At 48.6% G+C, this 17500-nt stretch overlaps 2 protein-coding genes across 2 annotated transcripts in view; one reads left to right on the top strand and one right to left on the bottom strand.

Annotated features, from left to right (window-relative positions):
- The window catches only part of iqck (IQ motif containing K), a gene marked incomplete at both ends in the record, with an annotated part of 24898 nt that extends 18311 nt beyond the window's left edge, over nt 1-6587 (top strand). The window contains 2 exons of the mRNA XM_083649918.1: nt 339-450; nt 6319-6587. Coding sequence (XP_083506044.1) covers nt 339-450; nt 6319-6587 — 381 coding nt within the window. The remainder of the gene's footprint in view (nt 1-338; nt 451-6318) is intronic.
- A 6315-nt stretch (nt 6588-12902) lies between these two features.
- Nucleotides 12903-17500, bottom strand: part of gprc5ba (G protein-coupled receptor, class C, group 5, member Ba) — a 21826-nt gene continuing 17228 nt past the window's right edge. The window contains exons 2-4 of the mRNA XM_083649465.1: nt 16750-17500; nt 15717-15844; nt 12903-12976 (exon numbers count right to left, since the gene is read on the bottom strand). The exon at nt 16750-17500 is cut by the window's right edge and continues 287 nt beyond it. Coding sequence (XP_083505591.1) covers nt 12932-12976; nt 15717-15844; nt 16750-17500 — 924 coding nt within the window. The 3' untranslated portion in view covers nt 12903-12931. The remainder of the gene's footprint in view (nt 12977-15716; nt 15845-16749) is intronic.

Consider the following 17500-nt stretch of genomic DNA (forward strand, 5'->3'; position numbering starts at 1 on the left):
AGCGAGTGACAGGACAGGTCTTGTGAAATGGACATGATTTGGGGGTTTTGCCTGGACAGGCTGTGTGTGATCCATAATAACGCCCCTCTATCTGTACTGGCCACTTGTGGCATCAGAGTTAAATAGGACACTTTGGACAATGCTGTTGGTTTACTATTGATTGACCTGGTGTGGATTGTAAAGTAATTAGCATATTGATCATCTTTGTTTATGTGCATGTTTGTGTATGCATGTGCTGCTTGGACACGTGTGTTTGTGCTATGTGTGTGTGTGTGTGTGTGTGTGTGTGTGTGTGTGTGTGTGTGTGTGTGTGTGTGTATGCGTGTGTGTGTGTGTAGATCAGGGTGCGTCCAGATGTGCAGGAGCTGCGCCAGTGGCAGAGAGAACTGAGAGAGAACCGCGACATCGGCAAAACGGTCCAGGAGTTCTGGGCCCGACAAGAGAGCCGAGGTGACAGCACACACACACACGCGCACACACACACACACACACACACACACACACACACACAGAGGCTCCTATGACGCCAGGCGTCAGGCTAGCTGGCAATGCAATACCATTGATCTTCAACCTTCTCCTGTGGCCCACAACAGCTCCGGATAGGCAGGCAGGATACCAATACACTCACACACAAGCTGTCTCACACACATACATGCGTGCACACGCACACGCACACGCACATGCACACACACACACACACACACACACACACACACACACACACACACACACACACACACACACACACACACTAAAATACTTGCATATGGAAACATACAGTACTGGCATGCACACATACACACACACTGTATCGACTACACACCCATGCAAAATACATTCTCAAACACACACACACAGACACACACACACACACACACACACACACACACAAACAACACAATGACACATGCACATACACAGCAGCATTATAGTATTCATCCCGCCCAGCAGGGCTTTGAAGTGAAAGCCAGGAGATGAGGATACTGAGAACAGTGGAAGTTAGAGAGAGAGAGAGAGAGAGAGAGACACACACACACACACACACACACACACACACACACACACACACACACACACACACACACACACACACACACACACACAGAGAGACAGAGAGAGAGACAGGTAGATAGAGACAGAGAGAGAGAGAGAGAGTAGTCGTGTTTCCATTACTCTCAGAAATGCGCAAAATCTATATATCGCAATAGAAAGTGGGTAATGGAAACACGTAAATTTCGAAAAACCTCCCAAATATCGCAAAAAGTTTTTGCGCTCTCATGAGGTGGTTTTTCAGACGTGTCGATATAGCAGTTTATCGCAAAAGTGTAATGGAAACACATTTTTCGCATTTGTATGTCATGTGACCCATCTTCCCCTTTGGAAACGGAGCGGAAAATGAAAGGAAAATGAGGGAGAAACGGTTCGATAAGCCGTGGCAAAACCTCCGCAGCAAGTGGAAAACTTTTAAGCAACGCTACCTAGCAGAAAGACGAGTGTTGTGCAAAAGCGGAGCTGGGGAAAATAGATCATGTTTAATGACAGAAATCGGTCCATGGTGACAGGCTGCCTGTCTGTGTGCGCGCAGTTGTAGGCTACCTTTTTTCCTCTGCCTCTTGCGCTCATTGCATTCACTGCAGCCAGCAATATGTTGACACTCATTTTCTTTTGAATTGATAATCAGGCTCGTTTATATGCGTTGTAACTTCATGTTGTGATTTGCATTGAGCATGCAGGGGACGGGATTTGGGGCAGATCCCCATGCGTAATCACTGTGGCAGCTGCTGCAACGGGGAATTTCGTTCAGGTGTGTGCGCCGTCACTCAAACTTAACTTCAATGGAAACGCCTACAAGTCGCAATTGTACATTGTCGAAATTGTAGAAATATCGCAATTATTTTGCGAAAAACTGTAATGGAAACACAGCTAGAGAGAGAGAGCTCAGACGATGGCAAGTGAAGGAGAGAAAGGAAATGTGTGCAGAGCTCAGGGTGTTTGTGTGACAGAGAGAGAGAGAGAGGAGTGAACAAGGGGGCGGGAGACGCATCTTAAGAAAGAGAAGAGAGAGAGACAGAGGGACGAGAGGAGGGGGGAGAGAGGTATAAAATGGCTGCAGGCTTTTGTGTGTGTGTGTGTGTGTGTGTGTGTGTGTGTGTGTGTGTGTGTGTGTGTGTGTGTGCGCGTGCATGCGCGTGCGTGCGTGCGTGCATGTGTATATGATGGATAGAGGCACAGCTGAGAATGCAGGCTCATGTCCACTGTGACTGACCGTCAAGGAGAATGACAGAGCTTCGTCCTTGAAAAAACTACACACACACACACACACACACACACACACACACACACACACACACACACACACCCCCCACACACACCCCACAATACGACACACGCTCTACGTTTTACACTATTACCATGGTAACACAACAATAATGGAAATACAGCCAGAAGATACCATGTGCTCAATCGAACGTGCATACAACCCGTGACAGACACACAGACACACACACACACACACACACACACACAATGAGCGATGCACACAGACACACACGCAGGTTGTTTGCACACTGACACACACATTCCACACAACAAAGGCGCTCAGTGCAGCGGCGGCGAACATTCTTCCACCTGGTGCCAAAGTGCGCCGTGATGCTGCTAACGCTACAGCAGCACTACTGCTGAGCGCACATTCTGACAGGGGGCCTGGGGACGCGTGAGTGTGTGTCCCCGTCAAAGCAGACCATACTAGAGGATATAGAGGAGATACAACAGAGGGGAAAGGGAGAGAAGCAGAGAGAAAGAACAATGTGTGAGATTGGGGCAGAGAGAGGGAGAGAGAGAGAGAGAGATGGAGGGAGGGAGAGAGAGGAAGAGAGAGAGGGAGAGAGAGAGAGAGACCTTGCTGGGCGCTGGTGCTGAAGTTGCAGTTTCTTTCCTGGTTTTGCCTGTTGTTGTTTTGGACGTAATGAAGCGAGCACTGCCCCCAGCACGGAGAGATAAATGACCCATGCTTGGGACAGAGGGCGAGAGAGAGAGAGAAAGGGTGAGAGAGAGAGAGAGAGAGAGGGAGAGAGAGGGAGTGAGAGAGGGAGAGAGAGAGGGAGAGAGAGGGAGAGAGGGAGAGAGGGAGAGAGAGAGAGAGAGAGGGTGAGAGAGAGATAGGGAGAGAGAGAGAGAGAGGGAGAGAGAGAGGGAGAGAGAGAGAGAGAGGGTGAGAGAGAGATAGGGAGAGAGGGAGAGAGAGAGAGGGAGAGGGAGGGAGGTGGGACCTCAGGGACATCCGGGTAGTGCAGCTGAAGAATCCCTGCCTACCAACATGAGGGTCGCAGGTGGGAACCCAGATTAAGGGTATGTGTCCTGGTCGCTGCACTAGTGCCTCCTCTGGTCGGTTCGGAGCGCCTGTTGAGGGGGGGGGGGGGGGAGGGGAACTGGGGGGAATAGCGTGATCCTCCCACGCGCTACGTCCTGCCGGTGAAACCCCTTGCTGTCAGTTGGAATAGAAGCGGCTGGCGACTGCACATGTATCGGAGGAAGCATGGTGCTAGTCTACGGCTCTCCCCAGATCGGCAGAGGTAGAGGGGAATTGGCCGAGTGGCGAAAACGGGAATCTGAGAAGAAGAAGAAAACACGGGGAGCAAAAGCCTCCTACTGTATCCACACTCTTAAAGCTGATCCAGCAACAGCTGCACTCATCTCATCTGACCCAGGAGGCCCAGCATGTGATCCCCCTCCTGCCATGACACATTTCACGCTCTGACAGCGGAGCGCTCAGAGACGCAGAGGAAAACAATGAGCCTAGGGGAAGCGAGCCGCTAGCTCTCAGACACACAGCGATACCTCCAGGTCAAAGGTCAGGGCTCGCCGGGCAGGTGCAGCCCTCAACAGCTCATGAATCAGCGCCTGCCTGGCCGTCCTTGACTCCAGTTTGGTCGTGTTCGATGTTTACTCTCAGTCTCTCCGCTCTCTGAGCACAGGGTCGCCTCTTCCTCATTATGGATGTTAATATTAACCTTGCGAGGCAGCTGGATTCACGAGATCACGATTTCAGCTGGATTCACGAGATCACGATTTCAGCTGGATTCACGAGATCACGATTTCAGCTGGATTCACGAGATCACGATTTCAGCTGGATTCACGAGATCGCGATTTCATGAGAAATCTATCTTGCTCCAAGCTATTGGTTTAACTCCGACCAATCGGTGTCCAGAGGCGGCTACGGGCGGGTTTTAGGTGATGACAGCGAGAAGCGAGCCCGTGATAGACGGTGATAGATTGTTCATCCAATTAACCTTGTGAGGAAACTGGATTCACGTGAGATCATGAGATCACGATCACATGACAAATCAATCTCGCCACGCTCCAATCTATTGGTTTAAAATCCGAACCACCAGTGGTTCGCACCAATCAGCGTCCTACTATGAGGCAGAGGGCGGGCTTCGGTGTGACGCCGTCGCCAACGACAGCGAGTCCGTGATAGACGTGAAGTCACGTGATAGACAAATGGTTCATCCAGTCACCTGCCAGGTATTTTTTTTCAAAGTAACCATTTCCTCAGAGACTCGTTCCTCAGATGGTTATGTGAAAACAAACCATCTGGCAGTGTCAGGCCCCCCCCCCACCCCATCCAATCCAATCACCTGCCAGGTATCTTTTGAATGCACCTGTCCTTTTCGAAACAGTTTTCCAAGGACGAGTTCCAGTGGGTTCTGTGTAACTAACCACCTGGCAGCGTCAGGCCAGGTTATACTGCCATCATTTACAACCTGTTTATGTCTGTTGTTGCGTGGTATAACTGGTCTAATGTCGCAGCAGTCTGTTCAGCATCGCTTCACAACATCAAGGCTATTGTCTCTTACTGGCAGATGACAAAGGGCCGTCACAATAGCCTGGCAGCTGGCACAGTCAGCCAGTGACAGTTCACTGGCTGAATCATGCTTTGCTGACACTTGTTAACCCATTAATGTCCACGGTGGGATTTGATCATTTCCATACAGGACTCAAAGTCCTAGCTGAGCTAAGCACCAATCCATAGAAATCTTTCACGTTGATCAAAGTATGAGGCCACAGCACACGTTTGAGTGAAAGGTGAATGGAGATTTCTGTTTTTGTTTTGAAAAGAAAATCACCTTTGTCTAATTAAGGCATAATTATTATGATTTTTGGTCATGTGTAGCCACATGACTTGACAGTTTCCACAGCACATTCTGTGTTTCCAACTGTAGCTGTGAAGAAATATCTGTGGGGCTTTTCCTTAACATAATATAGTGTTTAGTCATGTTAATCTGTGGGTCTTTTCCTTAACATAATATAGTGTTTAGTCATGTTAATCTGTGGGTCTTTTCCTTAACATAATATAGTGTTTAGTCATATTAATCTGTGGGTCTTTTCCTTAACATAATATAGTGTTTAGTCATGTTAATCTGTGGGTCTTTTCCTTAACATAATATAGTGTTTAGTCATATTAATCTGTGGGGCTTTTCCTTAACATAATATAGTGTTTAGTCATATTAATCTGTGGGTCTTTTCCTTAACATAATATAGTGTTTAGTCATGTTAATCTGTGGGGATTTTCCTTAACATAATATAGTGTTTAGTCATGTTAATCTGTGGGGCTTTTCCTTAACATAATATAGTGTTTAGTCATGTTAATCTGTGGGTCTTTTCCTTAACATAATATAGTGTTTAGTCATGTTAATCTGTGGGGCTTTTCCTTAACATAATATAGTGTTTAGTCATGTTAATCTGTGGGTCTTTTCCTTAACATAATATAGTGTTTAGTCATATTAATCTGTGGGGCTTTTCCTTAACATAATATAGTGTTTAGTCATATTAATCTGTGGGTCTTTTCCTTAACATAATATAGTGTTTAGTCATGTTAATCTGTGGGGCTTTTCCTTAACATAATATAGTGTTTAGTCATGTTAATCTGTGGGTCTTTTCCTTAACATAATATAGTGTTTAGTCATGTTAATCTGTGGGTCTTTTCCTTAACATAATATAGTGTTTAGTCATATTAATCTGTGGGGCTTTTCCTTAACATAATATAGTGTTTAGTCATATTAATCTGTGGGTCTTTTCCTTAACATAATATAGTGTTTAGTCATATTAATCTGTGGGTCTTTTCCTTAACATAATATAGTGTTTAGTCATATTAATCTGTGGGGCTTTTCCTTAACATAATATAGTGTTTAGTCATATTAATCTGTGGGTATTTTCCTTAACATAATATAATGTTTAGTCATGTTAATCTGTGGGGATTTTCCTTAGCATAATATAGTGTTTAGTCATATTAAGGATGTCATTGTTGTCTGTCTCCAGTGGGCTCGGCCGTCACAGTTCTCCCGGAAAGCCCCGAGCCCGGCAACTCGGATGTGTCCATCCAGGTGGTGTCGCCCACCCCCCAGAGCACGGTGGTCCACACGCCCACCGCCCAGATGACCCCGGAGAGCAGCGAGCTCCTGACCCCCAGCCTGCACAGCGTGGACGGAGCCGCCTCTCCTCCGTCGCTGCCGGCCGTGCCCGAGTACGGAGGCCTGGCCCTGGCCGCGCTCTCCCCCTCTCTCAGGAACTCACAACCTGAGCTGTAGCAGGCCATTCAGACTGTTAACTGAAATCGTTAACACGATGTAACAGGTTTTTGTGCAGGTTTCAAGGCTATTAAACTCTGTTAGGTTGATGTCAAACTGGCCCAAGCGATCAGTCAAACAAGCCATTAAAAATGCCTGAAACCAATTGGACGCGGCTAGGCAAGGATTTATGGTCTGAGGTCCGTGTCTAATTAGTTGATTGCCTTCATTGCCATTTTGATGGATCACTTCACAGGGTTGACTTCACTGAGTCTCACACACGAGAGCACCAGACTAGAGTACGGTTCACATGATCCGATGCTGCCGGGAGCAGAGCTGAGCCCGCCCAACACTTTTAACAGACATACTTCCTCTCAGCGCCTCGGCTTGATAGCTCAATGGAAGATTAAAAACGACAACAACTCATATTTCCTCCACTTGTCATATCCTTGTTCCATGGTGACTTCCACTTTGGCATTTCATAAAAGCGGTTATAGCAGTTCCAATGAAAACAGGAAGTTAGGCCGGAGGACAGAGCGGCGCTGAATGTGCAGAATTTTCTATCCGGGTTAACCAAGTAATCAAAAGTGTTGAGAGAACAGACTGAGTGAGATCAGATTGAAAAGTGTCTAACAAAGCAGTGAATACGATTCCTCCGCTCATCAAAAAAGACGTGGAATTTGAATGAAATTTTAAGTTTTCCCAAGCGTCAACATGTTTGGATGCATTTGCTTGTTTGCTTTTCTGTCAGTCAAAGAGTCTCAAGCTCATGTTCTGCTACATTTAGCTATTTTCAAGGGTTAATAATAACCCAGCTCCGCATTTCCTGGCTATGCTTGTCGTCCCAAACATTCGTTTTAGTAAGCCAAGTGAGACATTTGTATAAGCTATTTAAAAAACATATTTTATCATAGACACTAGTAAATATTAATCATGGAACTGTTGCTAAATCTTATGGATTAGCCATGAAAAAGTAATGGAATTTGATTTGCATAAATGTCACAGCGTGGCACTCGACTGACGCTGCACTTCTTCGCTCTCAGTTCTCATGCCAGACTCATAACTGTCCTCCTGTCTGTGTGCCAATTAAACTGAGTGAATAAAGTGCACTCCTGGCATATTTCCATTGAGGTAGCTCTGAGGAAAGGTAGAGTTGTGGCCTGCTCCTCCAATGGCAGAGCGGAGCAGTGAGGTTGGTCTCATGACAAACTGCTTTCTTGACCATTCCGGTCACCGAGGCACTCAGCCTCTCGGCGAGGCTCATGTATCTCCCTCTGCAGGTGTTTGGATGGCTGGGAGACGGCTGCCACTGGGTTTAGGTGATCAAACGGATTGTGACTTCATTCTGGGGACACCTGATAGCGCCGCCTGCTCCGCAGAGTCCATCTGAGACGAGATCACAGAGCAGCAGGAGGGAGCGGGCAGCAGCGGGCCCGCTAGAGAAAAGCCACAAAAACGACTGGTTCTGGGCTGCGGTCCCGGGTTCGAGGTGTAGCGTATGACTGTGAACTCAGTCCGTCCTAACTGGAAGAGATGTGGGCTAGCGATACACTGATCAGAAGTATATAATGTAGTCTTAATGCCAGACCCATGAGAGTTCTTAGCGCTGATACACTACGTTGGCTATGCTAACTACGTTACTGCATGCTGCAGAACTCTCTTTGGGTCTGGGACACTTATAGCTCCAAACTGATGTCGGACTCCTGGCCAGTGATTGGTTCCCCCCAAAACTCTGGGGGCACCAATCAGTAACGACTTTAGCGATCAGGACCCACCCAACCTGGCTGTTGACTTTTGAAAACGAACCACTCTGGTGCTACGACCTGTCAGTCATTCAACTTTGTACTTTGTAGAAAGGTTTGGGGTGGTATGCACTCTACCGAGTGCCCTCTAGTTGTGCTTATAGGAAAAACACAGGATTCCCTCCTAAACCATATAGCTAGGTCTCTAACAATCTCACTGAACTGTTCAATTTTATAATTAAGAATGGAGATTGGTTTAGAAAATAATTTCAGTGTAGCCTATTTATGGTTGTACTTTTTCCTATTAGTTTTCCTACTTCCCAGAATTTTTACTCTTAACACTCTCTAATACTTGGCAGCAGTCTTTTCAGGCCAATTCAATCACATAGCATAATCAATTACCAATAACATCAGTGCATCACTTAGGTGACAAGGAGGAAAAAAACACCACATCCAATTAAACATTACCTACAAACATGACACTTTTATTGAACTTTTTTTTCCTGAATCGGTTACAGAAACAAGAGAGTTAACTGTTTTTTTTCTTTTTCTAATCAGGGGAACCAAGTTCTATACATAGGCATGCTGCGTCACTGCACAGTCACAGCTGTGCAAACCAATATCACCCCTGTCAGCTGACCCCCAGTGCAGCATCACCTCTGTCAGCTGACCTAGTGGAGCAGTCTGAAGGCAAGACAAGTCAGGAGTGGACAGGCAAGGACATGTCAAACCCAGGAAAGAGCGGTGTTCTGTGGGCTGCCCGGATGACGACAAACTTAACATATAGAATTGTTGTGCAAATCTCACCACAGTCTATTTGATTTTTAACACAGAGACGATATCAGGTGGAAGATTCTCTATTTCCACTGGAGCCTTGGCGTTGGCATATATAGCTACCATTAAAGGGACAGCTCACCCTAAAATCCAAAATACCCTTTTCCCTGTCCCCTGCAGTGCTATTTATCCATGTATATAGTTTTGTGTTAGTTGACTGAGTTTTGGAGATATCGGCCGCAGAGTTTCTGGCTTCTCTCCAATACAATGGAACTGGATGGCACTCGGCTTGTGGTGCTCAAAGTGCCAAAGAAATACATTTGATAAACTCAACAGCAATGTCTCTTTCCAGAAATCATGACCCGGTTACTCAAGATAATCCACAGACCTTGTTATGAGCAGTTTCATGTAGGAACTATTTTTCTTTTGACCAAACTACACCCGCTAGCTGCTGGCTAGTTCCCACAAAAGGAAAAAGCACTAACAGGTGAGAGGGAAAATATGTATTTTGGATTTTAGGGTGAGCTGTCCCTTTAAGTCAGACCTTGGACCATTTCCCCCGATTGAAATCTCTTTGCCTCTCAGGAATCTCAAGAACCAGCTCTCTTTTGTGTTCCAGAGAGCACAATTGTGTCATCTTGATATACACTGAAATCATGATTGCTGTCACATGACCTTGACATAAATAGTTAGTATTGAACAGTACGTCTGAGAAAGGTCTTACATGTAGAAATGGTGATGATGAGCATGCACAGATACTGTAGGTAGTCGACAAAGTGCAAAATCTACGAAGTCACATCTTATTATTATGTTTCTTTTTTGTACTCCACACTGAGTGAAAACATCACAAGAATTGACCCCGCCCCCCGCCCCGCCCCATCAGCTCTGAGAGTCCAGGCTCCAGAGTTGTGTCTCGTTGCTGCTGCTGCTGACCATCCAAACCCCTGAGGACAGTTCTTCTTTCTGGGCCACAAAATGACGATGTGGGGGCCCGTAGGCTGGATGTGACCCAGGGTGGCTCATACCAGAGCCTGAGTGACCCAGCGAGACAATTGGCTCTCTCTGGGCCCGATAACAGTTCTGTTTTAATATACCCAGTGGTTAAGACTTACACATACAGTAGTACGGGTAGTCACCGGTCAACCCGTGGTCTAGTAAACCTGCCTTTTTAGTCTTTTCTTGATTGGGTTACTGTAAGACCAGGGAGTCACCAGTATGACCGTCAGTGGGGTCGAAGTGTCTTTATTCTGCCCTCTCTTTATAATTACCCTATATAGTATCACAGAATCAGTCATTATCTACTGCATGAAGTGCGAAACATTATTCACAGCCATTGGCATATTTATGGGAAAAGAAAGAAAGTAAGAAAAAACAACACGTGTTTGTTTCCTGTCACTGTTACAGCGAACAACAGTCTTGCACAGGAACTCGGCAAGATCGTTGCGGAGAAGGTACAACTGAAGTGGGATCCCTTTAAACGACAAATCATATAATTGTCTTGAACGTGAATGAAATCAAATAAAAAATGAAAGCATTTCTAGCATCTGCAAAACATTTCCAAAGTACTACTTTAAAAAAAAAAGAGAGAGAGACACCAGCGAGAGAAGATAAAAAAGCGCGATGTGATGAGCAAAATGTGTGAACACAACGCAACCCGGTAAAAAAAGAACTCCAAATAGAAACGGTTTGTAGTCAAGATATCCAGTGGTTTATATGACACTGGTGTCTAAACTTAAGTCTACAGTGTAAAAAAATAAACAACCAAGCAAAGCTTTACAGCACTATTATGTACACAGCTCCTCCTCGGGTGGAGAGAGCTGGTGTAGCGATGGGGGGTGGTGGGGGGGAAGCAGGGTGAAACGGAGACTCCAGTGAAACGGGAGTCTTTCTTGGCACAGGGACTCTGGCTAGCCACCGCAGAGAGACAGACGGAGACAGAGGGGACAGAGGAGGGAGAGACACCTCACCAGATAAAGAAGACAGCCACAGAGCTGCACACCCTCCGCCCCCCCCTGCGGCGCGCAACAGACACACCCACGGACAGACACAGCGACCGACGCGCCGGAGCCATTTTCTTCTCACACAGATAGGAGGCTGACTGAAGGAAGTGGCAGTCGCATGTAAGACTCCCCGCGGACCGTTTCTCGCTATCTCCTTCCTCCTCCCATCCCCCTCTTCCTCCCTTCTCCTCCTCCTCCAATCCTCCGCGTGAGCTCACATCTGATCTCCGCCTCTCTCGCTACCTTCCTTGCACAGTCAATCTGATCTTTCGGAGGCTCTAAAAATAGCTCCTCGTCACTCGCAGTTCGGCTACTGTATCTGCATCAAGGGGGTTGACAGTGTGCCTCTGTTACTGCGGGAAGAGAAAAAGGCAAATTTAGCACCAGAAACCGAACCCGAGTTGTTTCCGTCATCTTCCCCCCGACGACACCTGAAATCACAACATTCGCACACATCATGTACACAACAGATCGAGGGACTAAGAAGAAGAACAGCGGACCATTTTCCTCGCTCCGTTTCCCCTCTGATATAAAGTGACAGTTTCTCCCGGCTGGTGCAAACCGCCCGTGGCCACCGGAGATGTGGGGAGAGCGCAGCGGTCTGACCTAGATTCATATACCGGCACCTCCCCGCCGACTGACTGACGCCCTCCTCGTCCAATCGGCTCGACCCCCATCGTTCTATCTCCAACAGCAGTTCATGATTAGCAGCTTATTAAAAAAAATCCCTCTCTTCGGGTGCTCAAGGTCCCGGTGGCGGCTGGGAGTTTTGTTTTGCGCGTGGTGTGTGTGTGTCTGTGGTCGTCGGAGTCTCACTCCAACCCGCAGGTTGGATGGGGGGGCTTCACAGTTTGTTCCACATTTGGGAGAGCTGTTGTCCATGCAGGCAGGATGGGGGGAGGTGAGGGTGGGGGAACGTTCTATGTTCTATTCACAGTAGAGATGCAGAGAAGTTAACACAGAGGGAGGGAGGGAGGGAGGCGTGTTCATGGAGGAAGCCAGCGGAGCGAGAGGGCACGGGGATCAAGTCTAGACAAGGAGGATTTGCTGGCGTGGTCGGTGTCCAGAGTTGAGTTGTAGGGAATACCATACACACCCGTTCCTCCGCAAACACACATACACACACCCCCGCAGAGGCTGGGTGCTTTTCGGGGAGGGGGTTTGCTCAGGCTTTACCCTGTGTCTGTGCCTACAGTGTGGATGTGATGTGATGTGATGGAGGACAGAGCCAAATGATTTCCTCTGGAGTGCCAGCATTCTGAGGAGGAGCAGCAGACGGGACGTCCTGACTGGCAGGAAGAGAGAGCGAGAGAGAGAGAGAGAGAGAGAGAGAGCGGGGGTAAAGCGCTAGATTTCACAGTTTTCGGCGATGCTTAACAGTGCCGCAGTCTCAGGGGGAGCAGAGTCAAATCAAAGGAAAAAAGAATACTGCGTGTTGTTGATATTTTCAGAGCCGAGTCTGTCAAAGCTTATGTTTTGGCGTTTCTTCTTGTCAGCCACATCTTGTGTTTGAAGGCCGGTGCGCTAGAAGAGATTGAGAAGACTTTAGCTCTGTCCTCCATACCCGCTAGAAGAGATTGAGAAGACTTTAGCTCTGTCCTCCATACCCGCGCGTTCGGTCTCTCGGTCTCACACACACGCACTCATACAATAGTGGGCGTAGTTGATTGGCACACAAGTCCGTGTGTAAGTCTGTACACAGTGAGTGAAGGCAGGGCCCCTGCTGGCGTCCACGTTTCAAGTCCATTCCGACCAGGCTGGCCCCTCGGTCCCCCAGGACCCCTCCTCAGTCCTCACCCTATCCCCTCCTCTTCTTCTTCTTCTGGTCCTTCCTGCAGCATCCTCTCCCTCACCACAGCTGCCTCCCTGTGTAGGTGGGCGGGGCGGACGGCACCTGGAAGACAGAGAGAGAGGACGCAGCACATTGAGTTTGTAAGCCAGCGGCCCTCCTGTATGGTGTCACACACATGCAAGTTCACTCACAAGCACACCGTATACGCACGGGTAGAAACACATCACTGCCATGTGTTGCCTGCGTTGCCACGTTCTTTCAAATGGGGGTGCGTGCGCGCACACACACACACACACACACACACACACACACACACACACACACACATGCAGACACACACACACACACACCATTCTTGCAACCGTTTTTTTCATATATTTTTTTCAGACCCCCCGCATCCCACCCTAACCCTAACCCTAACCCTGTCCTTGGCCAATCCCCCCTGCTGTCCCGGTCGTTGCTCCAGCCCCTCTGCTGATCTGGGGAGAGCTGTAGAGACTATAGCACATGCCTCCTCCGATACATGTGCCAGGAGCCAGGAGTCCCACCCAGTTCCGCTCCCCCGAACAGTCAGGCACCCTGACCGACCAGAGGAGGCACTAGTCTCCATGGTGGTAGGCGAGTGCTTTTCCCTCCACACACTAACACTAACCCAGAAAAGTACTATTTGATGCAGTTGAGAGCAGCTTCTCAGGAACATCCACGACATTCACCTTCTTCACCAAGTCAGCCAATCAACAAGACACTAGTTAGAATCTCTAGGAATTGTGACGACAAACTGCTTTGGTCCCTATCTTTTAGTCGATATAGCAGAACGTCACCTCAGCATTTTAGACTCCAGCAGTGTGTGCGTGCGTGTGTGTGTGTGTGTGTGTGTGCGCGTGTGCGTGTGCGTGTGTTGATGTGGCGAGGCTGGCTTAATTCATAACACGGTGACTGGAAGGCAGTCACCTGTGCCAGCCAGAGTGCCCATTCATCCTGGCACAATGTAGGGGCGTCACAGGCCCAGGGAGACAGTCACATCGCTCACCGGACAGATAGCATCGTGGCTTATATTCACACACACACACGCACGCACGCACGTACACACGCACACACACACGCACGCACACACACACACACGCACACACACACAAAGAGGCTCTCTCACACTCATACCAAACAACTGTCAGATGAGCATTTGTGATAAACCCATCCATGCTTATGCACATACCATACACCCACCACACATGCACAGGAACATGCATGCACCATTGACTGTATAAAAATATGGATGCCAAAACATCTCGTTTCAGCGAGCTGCCATCTTGCTTGTCTGACGTCATTTGCAACCGGAGTCTGCGCAGTAGAGTCGGGCTGAGCCCCCTCAGCCGTCTGACGGAGGTTTGAGAGTGGCTGTCACAGCTGTCAATCAGCCCTTTTTATATCGTCAAATAAATAAATAACTAAAAAACACGCCCAGGTGTTGAAGTAAGCGGTGCAGATATGCTCAAGTCGAACCCTGGTGTGTGCGTGTTTCGTGCGTGCGTGCTTTCGTGTGTGCATGCGTGCGCGTGGCGTGCTTTCATGTGTGCGTGCGTTTCTCCCATGCTTTCGCCGAGCCGCGACACTGTCTGTCTCCACTGTACTTCCTTGTCGAGGCAGGGGGGCGGGGCCTAGGCTAAATGGTGAGCTGCTGAAATCTTGATGAAAACGGAAGCACCGCTTAAAAACAAACGTATGTGAAAATGGAGCACTTGAACATACATCAGCATGATAAGAAATACCTAAAATGATCAAAGCCATCTTGGGAAAAATTGATCTGACATGTACTTTGATTTTTTGTTTTGTTTGACGCACGTCCCATCCATCCACTAATATGGAGGGGGCGGGATTTAAGATCTACTGTATACTGCAGCCAGCCACAAGGGGGCGATCGAGATGTTTTGGCTTCACTTTTGAGGCACTGACATGAGTCCATATTTTTGCACAGTCTACGGCAGGGGTATCAAACTCATTTTAGTCCATGACCCAATTTGGTGTCAAGTGGGCCAGACAATGAAAATCAATAATCAATAATAACCTATAAATGAGAAAACCTCCACATTTTCCAGTTTCTTTTAGTGTAAAGAATTACAGGTACATTTAAGAACACGTTCTCACGTAGGGTTATCTCATTATCACATTATCTACTGTCTGTACTGTGCATTACAATCATGGGTGTAGTGGAGGGTAAACGCAAGTAAACACAATTTACCCACCTCTTTAAAATGAGACAGAGAGTTTACTCACATCTTTTCAGATCAACTGTATCAATCAATGAGGGCAAACAAGGTGGGTAAACTACTCACCTTGGATAGTTTACCCACCTCTGTATTTATCACTACACCCCTGATTACAATTGATGGCAACTGTGCAATTCTCTATAGTCAAGCAAAGGTCATGAAAATAGCTGACTATTCAGTGATGAATACAGATAACATGAATAGGCGACTTAATATTTAACTTGCTCCTGAAACCTGGTACCGCTTAGCCTTCAACAAGTGCATCGTCACATTGGATTGAAGGACTTCTCACTCAGTGCAGTTTTCACACTTTGCAGAGTCATCCTTTGGGCCGGATTGGACCCTCTGGGGGGGCCTGATCTGGGCCCCGGGCCGCATGTCTGACACCCCTGGTCTATGGCGCATACACAAACACATGTGCACACACACACTCGCACCTCTCCCTCATCCTTGTGTGATGACGTACGGTATGTTCCGGGTCGGGACGCACAGTTCTGCATGCAGGTTCTTCGGCGGTGGAGTGAGAGAGTAGTAAGCGTGTAAGCGGCGTGTACCTGCGACTGGGATGGTGTACTCACCGCTCCCCCGTTCAGGATCATGGTCATCTCAGTGGGCTGGTAGACGTTGCTGCGGAACGGAGCGGTGGGCCTGGGAGCCGTGTTTCCATTATGGTGCGCACCACCAGTGCCACTGCCGCTCCTCAAGCCTGGCACGGAGCACACGCAGAGACGGACAAGGTTTACTCACTGCAACTCACACACGCACACACACACACACAAACACACATGCACACACACACACATCTCCCTCTCTATCTCTCTCTGTCTCTTTCACCCCATTTAACACCTCGTAAATGTGATCTCTATCCGGATACGTTATCCGGATAAGGGTTTTTCATGCAAAGTGTCGTGATCAGATCTGCCTGACCACATCTGGAGGTACCCTGGCTCACATTGTGTTTGGATCTTAGGTAGGTGTAAACACAATCCGTACAACGTGCTCGCATCCCAAAGATAGGAGATTTGTGACGTGTCACTCCAGATGAATGTACTATACAGAGATAGGAAGTCGCTACAGACTTACACCATCATCGGTGGGGGAGAAATAAGCAGACCTCAGTGCCTATAAAGTTTTTTTTTCTCCTACAGTACCAATAAATAAGGTTTATTTAACATTTACATATTATATTTAACATAGGCAATTTATTTTTCAGGTCTGCTATGGGCAGCATTGGACACATCTCCTCTTAACCTATCCATTTTGGATAGGCTAAGTTACACCTCTTCTCTTCTCCTTCACCTCTGACAGATGTGAGATCTGAACTCAATGAGGACAACGAGAATTGCATTTAAAAATACCAGATGTAAAAACGCAGATCGCATTTTAATACCAGGTGCAAGCGGGGTCTTTCTCTCTCTCCCTCTTGAAGACGGAAAGACTTGATGCGTAATCCTGCTGCACCACAGAGCAAAATGTCCTGTACTTATTTCGAGCCACGCATGGTAATATCGCCTCACTTAAGACTCTATGACTATGACTCACTTTGGCCTACATTCCAGCAGCCTGCAGAGGGAAATATGAAGCATGTCTGCTGTGAAACATTGCGTCTACCTGCAGTGTTCTCGTCGCTGTATCCATAGCCCTGGTTCTCCACAAACTGCCTGTGGGAGAGGGGGATGTCTTCGTCAAAGCTGGTCTCCCTCATGCGCGTGGAGTTCTGCGAGGTGTCAAAGTAGTCGGGCGCGGTGGGCTGCGGCGGGGGGCTCAGGCAGATGTGGGCTTCCGGGATGGCGTGGAAGAGCAGCAGCAGCCACCCCTGGGCCACCAGGGCGATGGCCAGGGCGGGGTCGTTCCAGTCGGGCCGCTTCAGCCACTGGTTGCCGTAGAGGTAGAAGCCCACCCAGGCCACCCACAGCAGCAGGGACAGCAGGCAGGTCACCAGCAGCCACACGGCGCTGCAGCGCCACTGGCGCGTCTTCCCGCACAGCGCCAGCGCGGCGGCGGCCAGCGCGGCCAGCAGCAGGGCGAGCACGTAGCTGCAGGCCAGGGAGAAGTCCAGAGGCTGGTACTGGCAGGCGGCGCGGCCCTCCCGCAGCACGGTCAGCAGCAGCCACTCGGCGGCGATGATGCCCTGCACAGCGCTCAGGCCCAGGGCCAGGCCGGTCAGGGCGCAGCCGCCGGGGCTGCGGCGCTCGCGGCCCAGCCGGCGCAGGCGCACACCCTGCACCAGCAGGCAGGAGAAGCAGACGGCGAAGAGGAGGCCCCACAGCGCCCGGCGGAGCAGACACAGCGACTCGTCCTGCTCGATGAGGTAGGCGAAGCTCAGGGCGAACAGGCCGAGGATGCCGAGGAGCAGCAGGAG

This window comes from Poromitra crassiceps (assembly GCF_964638095.1).
Source record: "Poromitra crassiceps genome assembly, chromosome: 13".
Lineage (NCBI taxonomy): Eukaryota > Metazoa > Chordata > Actinopteri > Beryciformes > Melamphaidae > Poromitra > Poromitra crassiceps.